The sequence below is a fragment of the Crassostrea angulata genome, chromosome 3 (assembly GCF_025612915.1).
Source record: "Crassostrea angulata isolate pt1a10 chromosome 3, ASM2561291v2, whole genome shotgun sequence".
In the NCBI taxonomy this organism is placed as follows: domain Eukaryota; kingdom Metazoa; phylum Mollusca; class Bivalvia; order Ostreida; family Ostreidae; genus Magallana; species Magallana angulata.
In genome coordinates, this window is record NC_069113.1 from 55,639,620 (window position 1) to 55,658,189 (window position 18,570).

An 18,570-nucleotide genomic window follows, 5' to 3' on the forward strand; every position below is an offset into this window, starting at 1 on the left:
TTAAATATTTTTTAAGCTTTGGTTGGTCTTTGTCATCACTATAAACGCTTCTAGAGTACTTTTGTATTAACAATTTTTTGATCTATGATATCAATCACGTGTTTTGGTATTGTACATTACATTCTCTCACTCAGTATGAAGATGACCTTATAGATTTTATTATATAAGTAAAAAAATCTTTATATATACATTTGTGCATAATGTTGTCGGTAAAGAATCCATTTGTATATACATGTTGCAATATTTGGATAAAAAGACATTGTAGTACCTTATTGATTTTGAATATGCTCTAAAATCATTACTAGTCTTATATATAAAACGTTATTATTTTGTAATGAATATTGATATTTTTATAAACGGGCATTTGAACCTTCAATATTTAATACTAGAAACACGTTCAAATAACCAATATATAATTATACTTTATTGCAATATTTTATACATTTTGAAAATTTAAAGATAGACTAACAAGACTTTCGTACATGCATGTACATATAAATAGACTATTGAACACTGCCTGTATCTCCGCGTGCTAGGCAAGTTTTCACAATAAATTTATGTAACCTCTACTATAGTGAATATGGGGGTAACTGAAGCCCATGGTGTGGCGGCCTGGTATTTGTGGTATATGAGTGTTATACGGAAGCCAAAACTAATTGCGGTAACTTTCGCCTGCAACACTGCGGAATTCCGCTGATCGCAAGAAATTGAAATCTTGGATATAAGGGATCTAGTGTGAAATAAAGATACGTTATATCATTAATGAGATTACAGAAAGAGGAGTCATTACTTCACATTAGAGGCTTGAGGGTAAGGGAGGTGTCATTGATTAACTATAGAGGTTTGAGGGTAAGGGAGGAGTCATTGATTAACTATAGAGGTTAAATATTTGAGGGTAAGGGATGAGTCATTGATTCACTGTAGATCTTTGAGGGTAAGGGAGGAGTCATTATACATGTACTCTGAACCTGAGTGACCGTGGTAGAGAAAACTCAGGGAATGTTGGTGACAAATCCTTTCAGATGGTCACTGAACTGACGGGTGGTTTCCAGAAGATAGATACACTGTTGTATTGTTATAATAACAATAAAAGTGATTGGTGCCTTTAATTTATATCCCAGAACACAAAATTAAGTCTCACTGTTAGATGAATGCATTGCATCTCATTTTTCAATATTTTAAAATGTTCTAGAATAAGAAATAAAATACTCTTTGAAAAATTCATATGCAATTATTTCCAATTATCTCTCTCTGCTGAACGTAAATTAGTTGCATTTTTTTTTTAAATCTGTAAATGATAATGGCAGTTCTTTATTCATTAAGATCGATGTACGAATCAAAATTCGTAGCCACGCATAATCACTTCTTTTCTTCGTACGTTTAAGTTGATTGACTTTGGTGAGGTTTTTTACCTCCAGATAAATATGTGATTTTTACATAGAACTGATGTTAAAATCTTAGTCTATTACAATCTTAATTTATCTCAAACGCTTTATATATTTGATATGACACATTCAAGGCATATGGGCCTGACTTAAAAAAAATATTTCTTTTTATGGTAATTCCCTTTACTATGATACTAGTATTCATTATAGTACAAGGAATTATCTTATTATAAAAAGAAATATAATGTCAGGCGCCTGTGGTTCAAGGTGACATTTTTACCTAACGAATGAAGAAACTCCTCATGTTTATTTGTGTATTTATTTATTTTGTGTTTTTATGTTTGATATATTCTCATTCTTATTATGGGTCTAAGCTACAGATCGGAATGAAAATGATATTTTTTCATCAGGATTAAGATTTTTGTGCAGAATTTTCGTGCTTTCTGGGTAAAATCCATTTTCTATATTCGAGGTGTTTTTTGTTCTTGTTTCAGACCCACTGCTGGTGCAACAAAAAACCCCACCCACTCTGAATGACTGCACAGGACCGGATGTTTTCATGTGTGACCAGAAAGACTGCATTCCTAACCAACTCAAGTGTAACGGGGTCAACGATTGCACGAACGGCCTTGACGAGGATATAGCTACCTGTGGTAAGGGTTTAAATTGTTCGGTGTAAAATAAAAGTTTAAAATTGAAAGTTAGTGGTCCAAATTATTATATATTCTCTATATATTCATCAAACTGGTTCTTAACAAGAATATATTTCAAGATATTAATTTTTTTTTTGGGGGGGGGGTGTCAATTAAGCTTTTTGATTTTAGTCATAATAATAGTACAGAAATAGATTTTTAATTATATTTGTAAATTGAAACATTTTTGTGAAGATAGACAGTACTAGGTATATTTTATTGAACGGCGGCAAATTGTTTTGATTCAATGATTTAATGCTTATTACCAATCGTAATAGGATTTTATGGCACCATTTGGTTTATTTTGAGTCCAGTAGGAGTTTTAATGTTGTCGATTCGCAATGTTACGTCTATGGTCTTACATAATCCAACAGTGCTTGTTTTGGTCACATCATCTGTGCAGCAATCTTAGAGTACACCAGATGGACAGGGAACGATCAGGGTTCCTCCAGTAAACCCCGACTCTAGGAAGAAATTGATTTATATATTGTTTTGGTGTTTTCACTCGCATTTTATCGAATCAGCTCCTGTATATTTCATGCAGCAAATTAATGAAAGATGATATTTGTAGTCAAAACAACATCTGAAAAATGGAAAAAAGAACAGTTATTTGAATATTTTTCAACGTTTTTGCGTATTTTTTTTGTCACTATTTAATTTCAAATCAAATTTACTTTCTTTCACCTTCGAGCTGACAATGAATATTTCACAAATTAATAAGAAAATTTATTGGGTTAAGGATTAATTAAAAAAAAGAGATTTAAATATCATCGCTGTTATTTTTTGGCGGCAAATTAATTTTGCTTCCTTTATTTTTAAGCTGATGATACATCCAACTTGACTAAAAAAATAACCCGCTACTTTCATAAGATTTTGCTGTAAATACATGTAGGTCTTTGAACATATGATGACAGAGAAGTTCGACGCTCTCTGTCATTCTCTGATTGGTTCATTGGACGGACAGATAAATAGCTTTATAAATAGAGGAGGTGAGATATATGTGGACAGATGGCGTGATAGGTATCCCCCTCAGAACCTCCCCCCGTCAACACCCTGTCACTCAGGCATGCAGTGAGCATACGCACCATCAGTCAGGGTAAAGGGTGATGGCTTAAATATGCCCCATCCACTGGCCGTTAGCGATGTTTTTATCATGAACCGAAACAACTCTGGACAACAAACAACCACGTGCCAACACGCGCAGATTCTTTACGTATATAAAGTAATACATGAAACCTCTTCCCTTCCTGTTGCTCACAAATCAAGCCACGATCTATATCATACAGAGACATCAGTATATCTGACGCAGAAATGAATTGGAAAACGTGCTGTATTCATAACAAATTTTCTGTTTACTATAAATCAACCAAGGGTGATTTGAGAGTAATGAGGCGAAGTAGCACATGGCTCGGTAATTTCCTATCATATTATGTGTTGATGATTCGAGAGATAGCGACCATTATCAAAGAGAATTATCGGCAGTCATCTCTTAAAATAGAATATGATCACTATTTAGCTGTGTGTACCTTTCCTCTGTGATTTAATGCTATCTTTCTCGAAACATAAAGTGCCTATTGATTTTGATTTTAATCTGATCATAAACACTTATCAATATTTCTTATTGCGTCTTCTTATTTTCCCCTATCATTTTAGGCATATATAGATCTTCTGATTTATATTGCACATAAAACACATATAACATTTAACAATAAATTTAGATTTGCAACAATATATATCGTTATATCAGCTCTAAATTGTCGCCATAAAATAAAACAATGACGGAATGGTAACTTAATGGTCACTGAAATATGACTTAAAAGTAACTGAAAGGTGACTGAATGGCCACTGAAAGGTACCTGCCATTCAGTGACTGAAATGTTACTGAAAGGTACCTTTCAGTTTTAACTGAACGGTCTAAGTTTTCCCTGTGAATGTTCGTATATCGTCCGTTTGTTTACGCCTTATGTTTGTCTTGGTTCGTTAGTGTTGCGTCGTTTGTTAATATTTTATGCCCCAGTCACACATTCACGGATCAACTCCACGGTTCTACTACGGAATATTTTCCACGGTTGACACCGGAAAATCAAATAATCGTTAATGCCAAAGTCACACATTCACAGTTCAACTCCTAGGTTCTACTACGGAATATTTTCCACTGTTGACACCGGAAAATCTTATGATACGGAGTTAGTACGGATGCACCACGGAATGGATACAAATTGATACATACGAATTACTATGGATTTATACGGAGTTAAAACGGACTTCTACGTTCTAAAAGTTTAGTTTAGTTAGTTAGTAAGTTTTTCTAAGGAAGTACTACGGTGGTTTCATCCGTAGTGGAATTTTGAACATGTTCAAAAATTGTCGCAGCTATACAAGTATTGCTACGTTTGGATACGATAACAGACGGAAAAGCCACGGATCAATACATATCGCCACGAATGATTCCGGATCGCTTCCGTAGCTAATCCGGCATGTGTGACTGGGGCATTAAGTAATGTCGGTTAAGATAATCATTATTTTCATTTTGGTAAAGCATCTTTGTCGAAGAATTATTTTTCAAATTGATGTTAAAAGATTTAACTGCTACAGACTGAAATGTTGTAATGACTGGATGTCTGATCACGGAGTATTAGTGTAACAACACAACCTGGATATACCTTATATAGGATATAACATTGTATAGACCTTATATAAGTTATTACAATGTGAAGACCTTATATAGGTTATTACATTGTAAAGACCTGATAGAGGATATAACATTGAATAGACCATATATAAGTTATTACATTGTAAAGACCTGATATATGTTATTACATTGTATAGACCTTATTTAAGTTATTACATTGTAAAGACCTGATATATGTTATTACATTGTATAGACCTGGTATAGGTTATTACATTATATTTACATTTTACTGTGTTTTTCCATTAAATTCTGTGATCTTCAAATGCTTCTAAATGCAACAAGTAGTCAAAGGTCAAATTGACGAGTTTTAGTATGACGTCACAAACGTTGAACGCTGTAAACTGCAACGTCACAAGCGAAAATCAAAGTTCACGCTTGTGGCTGTTACTGTGGCTCTTCCATTAATATTAACTTACCCTTAGGATAAGATAGGAATTTTAAGGTATAAATCACATTTGCAGACAAGCTAGAAGTTAAAAAAAATGTAAATATAAGCATTAAATCATGATTTTTTGAAGTATACACTCTCATAACTGCAGCGTTGTGTGCATACAACTTTTCATAACGCGCTAACGCGCGTTACTCAATTTGTATGCACACACCGCTGCAGTTATGAGAGTGTATACTTCAAAAAATCATGATTCAATGCTATAGTAAAGACCTGCTATATGTTATTACATATTAAAGACCTGATATATGTTATTACATTGTATAGACCTGATATATGTTATTACATTGTGTAGACCTGATATATGTTATTACTAGACCTGGTATAGGTTATTACATTGTATAGACCTGATATATGTTATTACATTGTAAGAACCTGATTAAGGCTATTTCATTGTAAAGACTTGATATATGTTATTACATTGTATAGACCTGGTATAGGTTATTATATTGCAAAGACCTGGTAATGGTTATTACATTGTAAAGACCTGATATAGGTTATCACATTGTATATACCTGGTATAGGTTATTACATTGTATAGACCTTATATAAGTTATTACATTGCAAAGACCTGATATATGTTATTACATTGTATAGACCTGTTATAGGTTATTACATTGTAAAGACCTGGTAAAGGTTATTACATTGTATAAACCTGGTATAGATTATTACATTCTATAGACCTGATAAAGGCCATTTCATTGTAAAGACCTGATACAGCTTATTACATTCTATAGACCTGATAAAGGCTATTACATTGTAAAGACCTGATATAGGTTATTACATTGTAAAGACCTGCTATAGGTTATTACATTGTAAAGACCTGCTATAAGCTACAATGTATGATGTTGTACGTTACAGGCTGTCTAAGCACGGAGTTCCAGTGTAACAGTACGACCTGTATCGACCTGATCCGACGCTGTGACAGGACCGAGGACTGCAGTGACGGTCTGGACGAGAAGGACTGTAGTAAGTCACCGAGTCATATCATTCAGTCATCACCTCATATCATCCCCTATCACCTCATTTAATCAGTTCTTACTCATTTTTCAACGAATAAATTCAGCATCTTATCAGTGTTTGTTTCGTAATTTATCATTGATAGTTTATTTGCTTACAACTTATCACCATTTCATTATTTTATCTTTAATTTTTTATTATTATTATTCAACATAATATAAATGCTTTTTTAATTGATCAATTGTGTGATATTTGTCTGTTCATTCAGTTACCTACGCCTGTCCTCCTACTCACGGGAAATGTAAGAATCACTACTGTGTACCACGTGACAACTTCTGTGACATCGAGGACAACTGTGGAGACAACAGCGACGAAGTCAATTGTGGTGAGTTATAACAGTTTGAAAACGGGAGACAACTCCCACTGCCTTATTCTTTGTCTTTTTAAGTCACTGTCTATTTGGGTTTCCCTCTTTGTCTCTCTGTCTCTGTCTCTCTCTCACTCTCCGCCCCTCTCTCTCTCCCCAGGCATTGGTATTTCTTTTATTCTTTCCTAATTTTATGATAGAATAATAGGTAAATAGATTTGGTTTTTTATTATTTATAATTACTTAAGATAAGTTTTTTACACCAAATCCCAAATGTTATCAATTATGTTGGTTATAACGCAAGTCCTTGAATTCTCATAAACATTTTTTTTTGTGTTCGGCTTACAAACGATTTCTTTGAACCAGTTTCTCCAGATTCACTTATTCGAGGTCTGTGGGCCTCTTGCATCACTGGCGTTTACAATTGATAGTTTATTTCTCAGACATAATAATTTGATATACCACCGGATGTTTGTTCTCTGCTTTGCGCGTTATTATGTACAACTGTAAGAGGAGAGCCCTCATCTTCAACACTTGCTGTCATTTATTATGGTTCGAGCTATCATGTATAGCATTAGTTTAATTAGACCGCGATGTCGCTGGTAATGGATAATTGCTTCTCGTAAGTCATTGAATCGCAGTCCTTTCCAAGGAGTCCTGTTCATTCATCTTTCTAGAGTGTTAAGATGCTACCAATTTTACAAATGCTTTGCTGCACGCATACTGTATTGCAGATCTGCCATGAATATGTACGAGTACGGGGTATGTAGACAACAAGGTCTGAATACAGTGCAATCTGTGAACAGTGAATAACGCGTTATCTGAGATCTGTATTGACATTAGAATACAGCTTGATAAAAGATGCAAAATAGTGCATTAATATACAAGGTCAGCATGTCTTTCCTTAAGTATCGTCATTTGAGCATTTGTAGACCCGTTGATAGACAAATGTCAGCTGTACCGGAAGCGCTTCACTTATCCATTCGTTCTATCGAATTGTTTTATATAAATCATTTTCCTTCTAGAGGCTCATTATTTTTTGGATAAAATCAATTAAACACAGGTTTAAATTATTACCTTTTTCAAAGCGCACCTAGGGTGGTGTTTATTTGGAGTATGTCCTGTTAGATCAGGGAGATGTTATGTCACAGATTTAAAGAAGCGGATCCTGGATAGGTCCTCCTGACCGTTATCTGTGGCAGTTTTTGGTCTGATTTCGAGGAAATCTTCAGTGTTTTTAAGCCAGTCGTGTCAGAACTCATTTATCATCCTTAAACTTGTCAAATATTTACGGAATCAAACAATTATAATGAACAGTGATTTATAACAAAAATAATTTGGTTATTGCAGCATCCTTTTGAATGCAATCGCACTGGCAGCTTTGAATGAATACTCGATGTATCGAACAAAACTGTTGAATGAACCAGAAACTGATGATTCGTATAAAAAAGCATTGGCTGAAATTAGTCATTAAAATTATCTTGGATAGTTTAAGAGTATAGAGTATACTGTGTTTGATAGAATGCTTCCTTGATTCCAGTGTTTTACTATTAATGGAACTGTTTCTTGATTTCGATACACCAATTATATTGAAAACAATGATTCATAAAAAAAAAAATAAACGGGGTGGGAGTGAAGTTTTGCAATTGTGCAACGATTTTAAGTGAAGTTTTGAAATTGTGCAACGATTTGTTATTGATTTGTTATTTGTTAAGTGAGGTTTTGCAATTGTGCAAGGATTTGTTATTTGTTAGAACAAAAAAATATAAGATATTGACTGTATGAAGTGTCTGGAGAAATTGTCTGTCACCAGTAATGAGTGGTCCGGTTCTACGACTGGGTAGATGCTGTGTAGAACTCCCTCAATTCGCGCCCAATAAACTCATTGATCAGGGAGTTGTGGCAAAACTTACAGCGAAATCAATTTCCGTTTCATGGAATATCTCATCGAACTCCTCTCGTGACCTAATTAAGAACATTTATTAACAATTAGCCGTATTCCGTCCATTGATTATTAGAAATAACGCTATGTTGATATAGGAAAATATAATTTGAAGAGTGAAACGATCAAGTCAGTCAATGAAAGTGTTGTATAAGAGGGAAGAGATCCGCCACCACAAGGAGGCTAGATCCGCTCCCGCCAACAACCCTTCTTTTGTCTAGTATATGATTTATACCGCTTTAAGGAGTGTTTTGCCAATAACAATTAGCTTATTATCTGGAAAATTGTTCAAATATCAGATAAGCACTTACATGTATATTATCAAGCTTAAAGATAATACAACATTTCAAAGTAAAAACGTAATGATGTCACCAATATCCATAAATGTCATATTTATGATGTTTGCACATTCCTGATGTAAGATACTCAGGGTTACTGATACAAACTCTATTAATTTATTAAACGTGTAATATTTGGAAAATTCTATTTATCCATGCTGATAATTAATACTAGTACATGGCTATATTCTGCCAAAGAGTTAGGAATATACCTGTATTTTTGTTTATTTATTTATGATTATTCTGGCTATGCGCTACAACACGCTCTGGTTTACTACCATTTTACGCTAAGTATACAAGTAGATTACATGGATTATTCATACTTGGCTTTTTTGGCAGTATGGTTCTGGGCTGTATTTTACAAAAGAACTTACGACAAAGTCGTAAATATTTACAGTCTCGTAAAATGGTTTAAGAGAACAAAATTGACATAAAACCATTTGTTAACAAACATTTCAATTCCCATAATTATATTTTCCAGCCATAAGAATAATTCATTGATTAGTTGGCATTAATTAGCATTCATTAATTTTGTCGTAAGTCCTTTTGTAAAACGCTTCCCTGATCGTTACATGTTTAAACACGCTGTTAACAGGTACAGCTTTTCTAGTTAAATGACCCTTTTAATAGATTTTGTTTATTGATCAACACTAATTTGGCATATGCTACAAATATATTCCGTAGTGTTGACTTAGTGCTATTCTGACTATATGCAACAAATACTATGAACCATACATGTTTTAATTAAGGGTACTGACACAAAGCTATTCTACATAGTTTTACGCTAAAGTAGTTTTTTCGTTTTCTATAGCTATACTTGCTGTATGCTACAAAAATATTACTTTTAACTGATATATTGCTGTCAGTTTGGTTAAATGCTACAAATATGTTTTGTTTTATTTATTCGTTATTATTCTGGCTTTAGGCAACACATTTTTATTTTATTGATACATGGCGAATCGATCTAAACGATACATACATAAATGATGATTGAGGGCCATTTTACGTTTCTTTTCGCCAGCTTACCCAGAATGCTATGCCACTCAGTTTGAATGTCGGAACAAACAGTGCGTGAACCTTGATCTTCTGTGTGACGGGTTCAAGGACTGCTTCGACGGAAGTGACGAGGAAAACTGCGGTGAGTCACGAGTAGCTATGGCAATGTTATAAGATAACATACTGACCAGAGCACAATCTTTTTCATATTATATTTTTTGGCCCTTGCAATTTCAATCCTCATCCCCCTTCCCCCATTTTATCTCGCAACCTTGAACAACTTCTCGGATTATGCATGCACGCAATCAACCAGATATTTTGAATTTCATCCAATTCAAATGTCGTGAAAACTGTATAATTATATCTGCAATTTCACCTGTCACAACATCTTTATAATTTTTGACATTCCTGGTTACCCCATCTTATCAATGTAGCAATCATTTATCTGATATTTCATTCTGTAATGAATTAGGCGTAGGGCCACATTTGACTTGATTTAACGCACGAAGGTCGCTTACTATTTTAGGTCGATGAATAATTCCTATATGTATTTATGGTTGCATTAGATCTTTTGATATAAATAATGCTACATGTACCAAGCTCTCCGGTACACTGTTTTTGTTAATTGTTAAATTTTGTATATTTTGGCAAGGTTTATTTTTCAAACTAGAACATTTTTACCGTTCATGTGTTTCTAGTGAACGTATATTATAGATTCTTGCTCCCCTTTTTGTGTTTTTGTTTGTGCGTGATGTTTGTTTGCTTTGGGAGGAGGGGGACCTTGGGAATTATACTAGTATTTGGGTGTCTTTTGTTTGTGATGTATTGTTCTTTTTCTGGGGTTTTTTTTTAAAGAATATAATTAGAAGTTATCCTGGTTTAATTCTTGGATCGCTACAATAATCCCTTCATAGCACGTGTCCACTCCAAAAATGTCCAAAGCGGCGGCCTGTTAATAGCCAACAATTCTGACTGGTTCGTTTTTATACCTCTTACAGATCGGTACCACCGCTGCGGCTCCGGTTTCTATAGATACCAGAGCAGCGTATGTGACGGGTTCCAGGATTGTGCCGACCAATCAGATGAGTCCAATTGTAAGTACCCGGATCAAACTTGACCGACTAAGGTTAGTCCTTAGCCACATTTTTTTAAAGTTAACTTCTCTGTAAATGATTCTACTTTGTCACTCACTCAAGACTATTAAATCATCTGCTCTGATGATTGAATCATTAAAACTGAGGCTAGATAATTGAGAACCCTTGAATGGACGTACTTCTATCCTAGGGAATCCCTTAATACCTTATAAATGTAACAAATTGTTTCGTTTTCGATCCTATAAAAAATTCTCCCTAAGAGATCATTAAAGCTGTAAAATATTGCTCAGTCGGCGAGAAAACTCATCTGAAATCATTTCAGAGCGAGCAATGCTATTCTCCCCCACTCATGAACACAACAGTTCGGCAGTCTGACAGCGGGTCTCAGTGGGGAATTATGGGTAACACACTCCTCATCCGCGTCATCATAAATAGATTATTAAAGTCTTTACAAGAAAAACTTGTTCGTTAACAGACTGAACACTGCAATTCCATTCTCTCTAAATGGAGAGTTCAAATTATAAATCAACGGAGGTTAGAAATGAGAAAAACGATTGGAATCGTAAAGTAGGTTTTGAATATGTTCTTTTATTATTCAGAAATAGAAATAGGCGAAGGAAATGGCTTATGAATCACTCACTATATTTCTAAAGATACGATCACTTCATCTCTGATTGGAAATATAACCGGAAAAAGTCTAAATAGATTATATACATTTATTTTAAACAATTTGAAATTATTTGCTAATCCATACACCATTTTATATGAATTCATGTTTTATATACTAACTGTTATTAATACACATAAGCTAGCTAACAAATACCGCATTATACTTCATTGAATAATACAGTGTACTAACAGATAATTAATTTAATCATGTATCAATGCTGTACAACGTGTGCATTGTTGCAAAAATACAAGAAATGCACCCGTTTGAGCATTTGGGTAATGAAATCTAATTTTTAAATTATCTTTTAATTTCCCTTACATCACCGCATTACTTTCATGACATCTGTTGGTGGCAAGGTAATCCGATTTAAGGTCAAGGTCAAAAGGAATGCAAGTTACCAAGGTGATAAGTACCTACTGTAAAACGTCGTGTACCCAACAATTACTGAAGCGATGAGACAAATTCTCGGCGACTATTGTTGTTTAGCAGTAAAACATGCAGTTCTTTATCTGGACAGTAGAGACCTATAATTATAGGACATTGGCCTTTAATTATAGGACATAATCCAAAATTCACAGATTCCGAGCACTTGGCGGTGGAATAAATGTTTCCTTCTTAATGAAATGAGGAAAAGCAATATTCTTACAGATGATCAAATGAAGTAAATGAGATTTTTTTTATAATGAAAAAAATATTACCTATTCAATAAAACGTACGTTTGTCTTATTTTATGCTGATTGACAGGATGTGTATTTTGTATCTGTATTATATTTATGGTCAACCTTATTCATGACGAGGACTGCACGTACGTCTTCATGATAATTTAAGGTAGTTATCTTCTGTTTAAAGAAAAAAAAATCATTCCCGGTATGAAAGACTTAATCCTCTAAAGAATTCGTGGGTACAACGGCGATTTCTATAAAAGTTATCTAGACAGATATGTTGGAAAAGTATGTCTTTTTGTCATGCTTAATTTTTAAGGTCATAAACCCTAGTTCAAATTCTTACACATGCGCACAGACGATTGAGTTACCTAATTGGGTCAAGAATGGACACCAAAGATCTGTTCAACAGAGCGGGTACCTGCAAGCACGCCTCATCTCCTGAACCCTATAATGAAATGGTTCGGAAGCGATTGAGTGCTTGCTATGTCTTTCTCTTAACCTGTTTTGCTTTCTCCCTGTGTATTTTAATCTATAAATTAATACTCAATATCTTTATTTGTCAGGAAATCGTTATCCCAAGAATTTTAACAGTTCCTACGAAACCTTTTGTCCAAAGCTGATGAACGACTCCATGTAAATGCTAATCATTGTGGACAGATTTTGGTTATTTTTCTCGTTAAAATGCATATTATTCATGACTCTTTAATGAGCTTCTATTGTGCTGCTCTCCTGCTCCTAGAGACGAACTGAATCGTATGTATGAAATCAAAGTTTCATCAAAGAAAGAACGCAAAGGTTCTGTATTCCAATAGTTGATCAATGGATTACTAGTACTTAAAGCTTTCACATGGCGGAGAAGTAGACGATAGCGGTGCTGGTAATGGATCTGTTAGGTGGCAGGGGATAGTTTTTTTGGTCGAGAAAATGTGAGGCAGATAGTGCTCATATATGTGATTTAATTTTCAGTGGATTTTTAAATTTGCTAAAATTGGTTTGCATGCAGGGGTCACATGGTCCCGACTCTTGAGAATTTTTAAACATTTAAGAATAAAACAAGTACAACTTACATATATCACTATATAGAATAGCCGGGGACGGTCTCAAAATTTTCTGAAAAATTGCCCTTTTTTCACATTTTCACGGGTCCAGCACTATGCTCCAGTCCCGAGCAACTGCCATAAACTACCATAGGATTGGTAGCTCAATGTATACCCATGCAAATAATCACCAATTGATGGGGGGTCAATCACCTTCTTTTCGAGTGACATTTCGTGTTCTGAACCCACCCTACTTTTCAAGCACAAAACCGAAAGTGAAAATTTTGGCCACAGTTTCGCATTTTCATTCCATATCTGATGAAAAGTGCTACCAGTATAATAGTGTCATATATCAATGAAATTGACATGAGCTCCTCTATCCACAAAATGAATGCAATAAATATTCTAGCAATTTATACCCCTCAAATAACCAGCCAAATCTCAGATTTTCCCTTTATTTCAAAATTTTGACGGGTCTTTCCTTCGAAACTATCTCCTGCCACCTTAGGGGCTACCTGCTTTTTCTGATGTCGGGGGCGATTTTTACGTTTTGGTCGGTGTTTTGGATATAATCCTCGCTATAAATTGAAGTGACACCGTCAGGAACTGGTCGCTTCATGTCGATCTGTCTCCTCTACGGTCCCTCTTTCTTCCCAATAGCCACGTTGTCACTGATTCTGTCAAACTTACAGCAGACGCCATTAATCTTGACTTTCCTTGAACAATTTTACCTAGTTAACATCGTTCCCTGTCGAGACCTGTCCCCTGACCGATTCACAGGAGATGTATTGCTCGCTGCAAGGTGCGACGACGCTACTTCTGTGTCAGGTTGAAAGAAAAGTCAACTCTAATTCAAGTCTAAAATGTCACGTTATGTCAAATCATTCTGTTAATTGCATTTAATTAAGAGTTGGAAGCAAAATGCCCACTGCACAACATCACTTAACAATAGTTTTACGGAAAATAGAGATTCAAAATAGTGGCAAAAGTCGTGGCCTTTCCAAAATTAGTTGCAAGGTTTTGAAGCCTATTTCCAGTTCATTTTGGTCTCCACTAAATTTAAACCGATCTTGTAGGCACAGAATCGTGCGATGATGGCTTCCGGTGCAGAAATGGGCGTTGTCTGGGAAAAGCCAATCACTGCGATTGGTTCTGCGACTGTGGAGAAAGCTGTGAAGACGAGATGGACTGTGGTAGGACAAATATTCATACTTCATTGAAATACAGTTTAATCAGACCTCTTGTAATAATTACAAACAAAATGTTTTACACTGTCAGTCTCAGTGGGTTATCTTTCCTCAGGGGCGTCGGTGTGCCGCTTGGGGGAGTCGTTCCCGTGTAAGTTACTATACGAGCTGAGGGTGGAACGGTGTATTGACAATCAGTACCTGTGTGACGGCCACAATGACTGCTACAACAACGAGAGGGGCTCCGACGAAATGTTTTGCCTGAACAAGCTTCAACAGGGCTGTAAGTACCATGAGGTCTGTCAACAGTGATGTAAGTACTGAGATCCCTGACAACAGGGCGGTAAGTACTCAAGGCTCTGACAACAGGAGATTGATATCTCTATATCAGCTACAAATGGTTGTACATATCTGTCAGTGGTTGATGGGTATCTGTATCAGCTACAAATGGTTGTACATGTCTGTCATTCAGAGATTTGTATCTTTACCGGCTTCATGAAGGTTGTAGTGTGTCTGTCACTGAGGACGCACAAATCTGCTGTTTACAAACAGGGATATCTTCTCTGTCGCTCCTACCGTATGTGAACCGCGGTCAAAATAGATTAAAGTTAGAATCGAGAGGTTGATACAAGATGGGTTTTGAGTACGATTTTGTTATACTTATACCAAAACCAATTCAAACCAAGAACATCACCATTGCCAGTGATACAGTAGAGAATTATAAATACCAATTTGACGGTATACTTAAGCTAGGGACCGCAGACAACAAAAAACCTAACCATAGAATCTATTAGTCTTCAATTGTCAAATCAGTATAAATGGACTGCGCCAAACTAATTGCACAAATGAAATTGAAGTAGATCTGACAACGATGTGTACCACAAAAAAAACATACCATAGATGATAAAAAAAAATTCTAAACCATTATAAGACTGATAATATAGTTAATGCATGGGAACCCATTTAGATTTTAACCAGCAGTGCTTGTCTCGCGAGCGATCGAATGCAAAGTTTACCAATTAACCATAATGAGTGATTTGTTTTGCAGCCAACTGTTCTTTTGTTTCTTATCACCTTGTGAGATGATAACATTGAAGTGTGCTAAAGTTCTACGGATATGTAGGAATCGGGACAAACAGGGGACCGCTAGCCATACCCAGGGGTACTCGGCCTTCAGAGGCTTTGTCGAGCCATTCCGTATCTCGGAAACAGTAAACACAACAAGAACGGATCTATAGTATATTTTTTTAATGAGGGATGATTGGCCATTTGATTTCAGTAAAACAAAGTGGGATACACTCTTAGTGGGCGTTAGACATATTACGCAACAATCGATGATAGAATATTGCACTGATAGCGTTGTCAATTACGGGTACTTAAGTATTAATGACTCGGATCTCGCGAGAGTTGTTCAACTTATTTAGCTCACCTGAACCAGATTTAGCACAAGATTTTGATTGACAGGTTCTGCTTGTCCGCTTTCTTTACGCTACATCTATTTACAGTGTATCGTCAATGTTGACGATACTGGTCCTATTTTCACAAGCCCTTATTGGACAGAGGCTAATACAGCTTAAAGGGTAGGGATCTAAAGGAAAATAATATTGACTGTAAAAATGAAATTATTTACTTAAAACTGTCTTGCAAGAAAAGTTAAAATCATCAATACCAGTTTACCATTGATCAAAAAACTGTAGACAAAGTTTTATGTATTGTCCATTAGGCAATGCATAGCGTGGGGTTAGGGAATCATTCTGAATGAATTTTCACATAAAGAATTAAAAAGAAGAAAATTGTAATATCAATGTATTAATAAGATATATATTAACCCCCACCCCTCCAAAAAAACAACATTAGCACAATTTAAGTATATATAAGTACTCGTGTATTTTGGAATGAGCAGCAGAAAATTCTTCTCTTCGTGTGAGCAAACAAGATACATTCTTTATTAAGGCACGATATTAAAATTCGTCTGAAGGTTCATTTCATGGTCTGGAGTGTGTTAAATTCTCCGTTCATTGCCAGAAAACATCGATTTCCATTAAGGAGGCTGGGTGGTCGACAGATTAACAATCAGATCGAAATTCAACTTTTAAATATGATTCATTTGGCCATTTACTATTATATAGTAAAGAGAAAATCTGGAATATTTTGGCTTTAATATTTAAATATTATTATGTATCTCTATAAAGAGCTCTTTGCCTAAATGAGGTCAATATAGCCTAAAAATGCCCATGACCATTCAGCCGTTTTAAATGAAATATAAAATGATTGGTCCAATGAACGCTTGCTAGATACAGACACAAGGCGTTTCACCATCATATAATATCTACTTTTTAAAAATTATTAGAACATATGGTCAATCAACCGTTTGATTAAAAAAATCCCAGAAATGAGAACGCTTGGTGAGTGTTATATGCCGAAGGCCTCTTGTTTACTATCGCACAAGAATGTTCACTGTCATGTCAATAAGAAATTAAAGAATGTTCACTCGTCTTTTCCTGTAGGGAAAAATTTAAAACTACTCATTAATTTGGGGTATTTGGGTACGGAAGCATCTCTATAAAGTACAGTGGCTGCGCTACAATTTCTGTTTGACAATTGGCTGCGGTTGTATGGATTATAATATTATAATAAGCAGGCAATCATTTGTCTTGGCACCTGTCACTAACATGTTCAGGGGATTTTTTCTCCCTTTCAAGTGTCACAAATTAGATTACTGGTAACCCTTCAGCTAACAGCCAGCATAGTCTATGTTTATTTTTATTTTATTTTGTGCATCAAACTAAAAAAGTGTTTGAATGTTATGAAATGCAACTCTGTCTTCTGCACGCTGTGACCTCATGGCGGGAAAGTATTCCTTTCGCGCCGATTATCTTCTAATTCCAAACAGATAAGCCAGGGTGTTGCTGTGAGATTTAATACTCATTAAGTTCTGTCTTTTTGTGGTTTAACGATCGAATCAGTTCAACAACACATCAGACGTTCTTTAGGTGGGCTGGCAAATATGGAGCATAAAACATTGCGATCGTTATCAAATTGCCTTGAAAACATAACACTTCTGTAAGATAGTCGACAACTTTCTCTAAAAATATCAAACTGAACAACAATAAACTGTTTGTCTGTCGTTCTCTTTTTATTCCAACAGATTTCTCTTCTCTCACAGATAACGCTACTAACCTTGATTGTCGAGATTTCGGTCGGGATTACTTTCCTTGTCCAGAGGGGCGCTGCATTCCCCGGAAGTCGCTGTGCGATTACTTCATTGATTGTCAAAATGGCGAAGACGAGGACACAAAATTGTGTGGTAAATAAACTGGTAAATTGTCTGAAAAATAGACAAAATAAATAAAAAGCAAAAAATCTAAAAGCAAATGACCAAATGTTCTATCCGGTTCTCTTTTTATATCCTAGAGAAGTTTTTCCGACGATGCACAGAGGCGGAGTTCCGGTGCAAGAACAGCCAATGTGTGAACGCGTCTCTCCGCTGTGACGGACGGGCGGACTGTTTTGACGGCTCAGATGAGGAGGAATGTGGTATGCGACTGTTAGGGTCCAACTCTCAATTGATAAGGCAGGAAAATCTCAATAAATGGGGGACACATCTACATTTTTTTGTCCTTTACACAATGATGAAAAGAAACAGATAGGGAGTTTTTTGCTTATTATATAAATTTGGTTCCAATGGATATTAAATTGCCATTTTCATTTCAAAACGTTTATATTTAAATTCATCTAATTCATTTTGATATATTAGCTGAAATTAAAATACCCGAAATATACTTTCTTTGGACTTATTAGAAGTTTACCAGATCTAGTTTTTGTTCTCTCAGATAAAATAAGTTGTCCCCCTGGCTACAGACGCTGTAAAAGTGGGCCATGTATACCGGAAGTCCAATGGTGTGATTACTTCCGGGACTGTCCGGATGTTTCTGATGAAACAGACTGTGGTACGTATAATAAACTACTTCCTGTCCGCCGACATGAACGGCCATTACGTGTAGTTGTCCGATAAATCAATTGAATAATGGTATGGAAATCAGACCATCAAATTCTGCGAAGCGTTGTGTAACAGCGGTGTTTCTATTAATTTCTAT

At 35.4% G+C, this 18,570-nt stretch overlaps 1 protein-coding gene across 3 annotated transcripts in view; it reads left to right on the forward strand.

Moving 5' to 3' along the window:
- LOC128176306 (G-protein coupled receptor GRL101-like) overlaps nucleotides 1-18,570 on the forward strand; it is a 42,517-nt gene that overhangs the window by 9,181 nt on the left and 14,766 nt on the right. For all 3 annotated transcript variants that reach the window (XM_052842558.1, XM_052842559.1, XM_052842557.1), the window contains exons 3-12: nucleotides 1,880-2,038; nucleotides 6,079-6,186; nucleotides 6,446-6,562; nucleotides 9,846-9,962; nucleotides 10,819-10,914; nucleotides 14,363-14,479; nucleotides 14,589-14,756; nucleotides 17,640-17,780; nucleotides 17,888-18,010; nucleotides 18,307-18,423. In XM_052842558.1, the coding sequence (XP_052698518.1) occupies nucleotides 1,880-2,038; nucleotides 6,079-6,186; nucleotides 6,446-6,562; nucleotides 9,846-9,962; nucleotides 10,819-10,914; nucleotides 14,363-14,479; nucleotides 14,589-14,756; nucleotides 17,640-17,780; nucleotides 17,888-18,010; nucleotides 18,307-18,423 (1,263 nt within the window). The remainder of the gene's footprint in view (nucleotides 1-1,879; nucleotides 2,039-6,078; nucleotides 6,187-6,445; nucleotides 6,563-9,845; nucleotides 9,963-10,818; nucleotides 10,915-14,362; nucleotides 14,480-14,588; nucleotides 14,757-17,639; nucleotides 17,781-17,887; nucleotides 18,011-18,306; nucleotides 18,424-18,570) is intronic.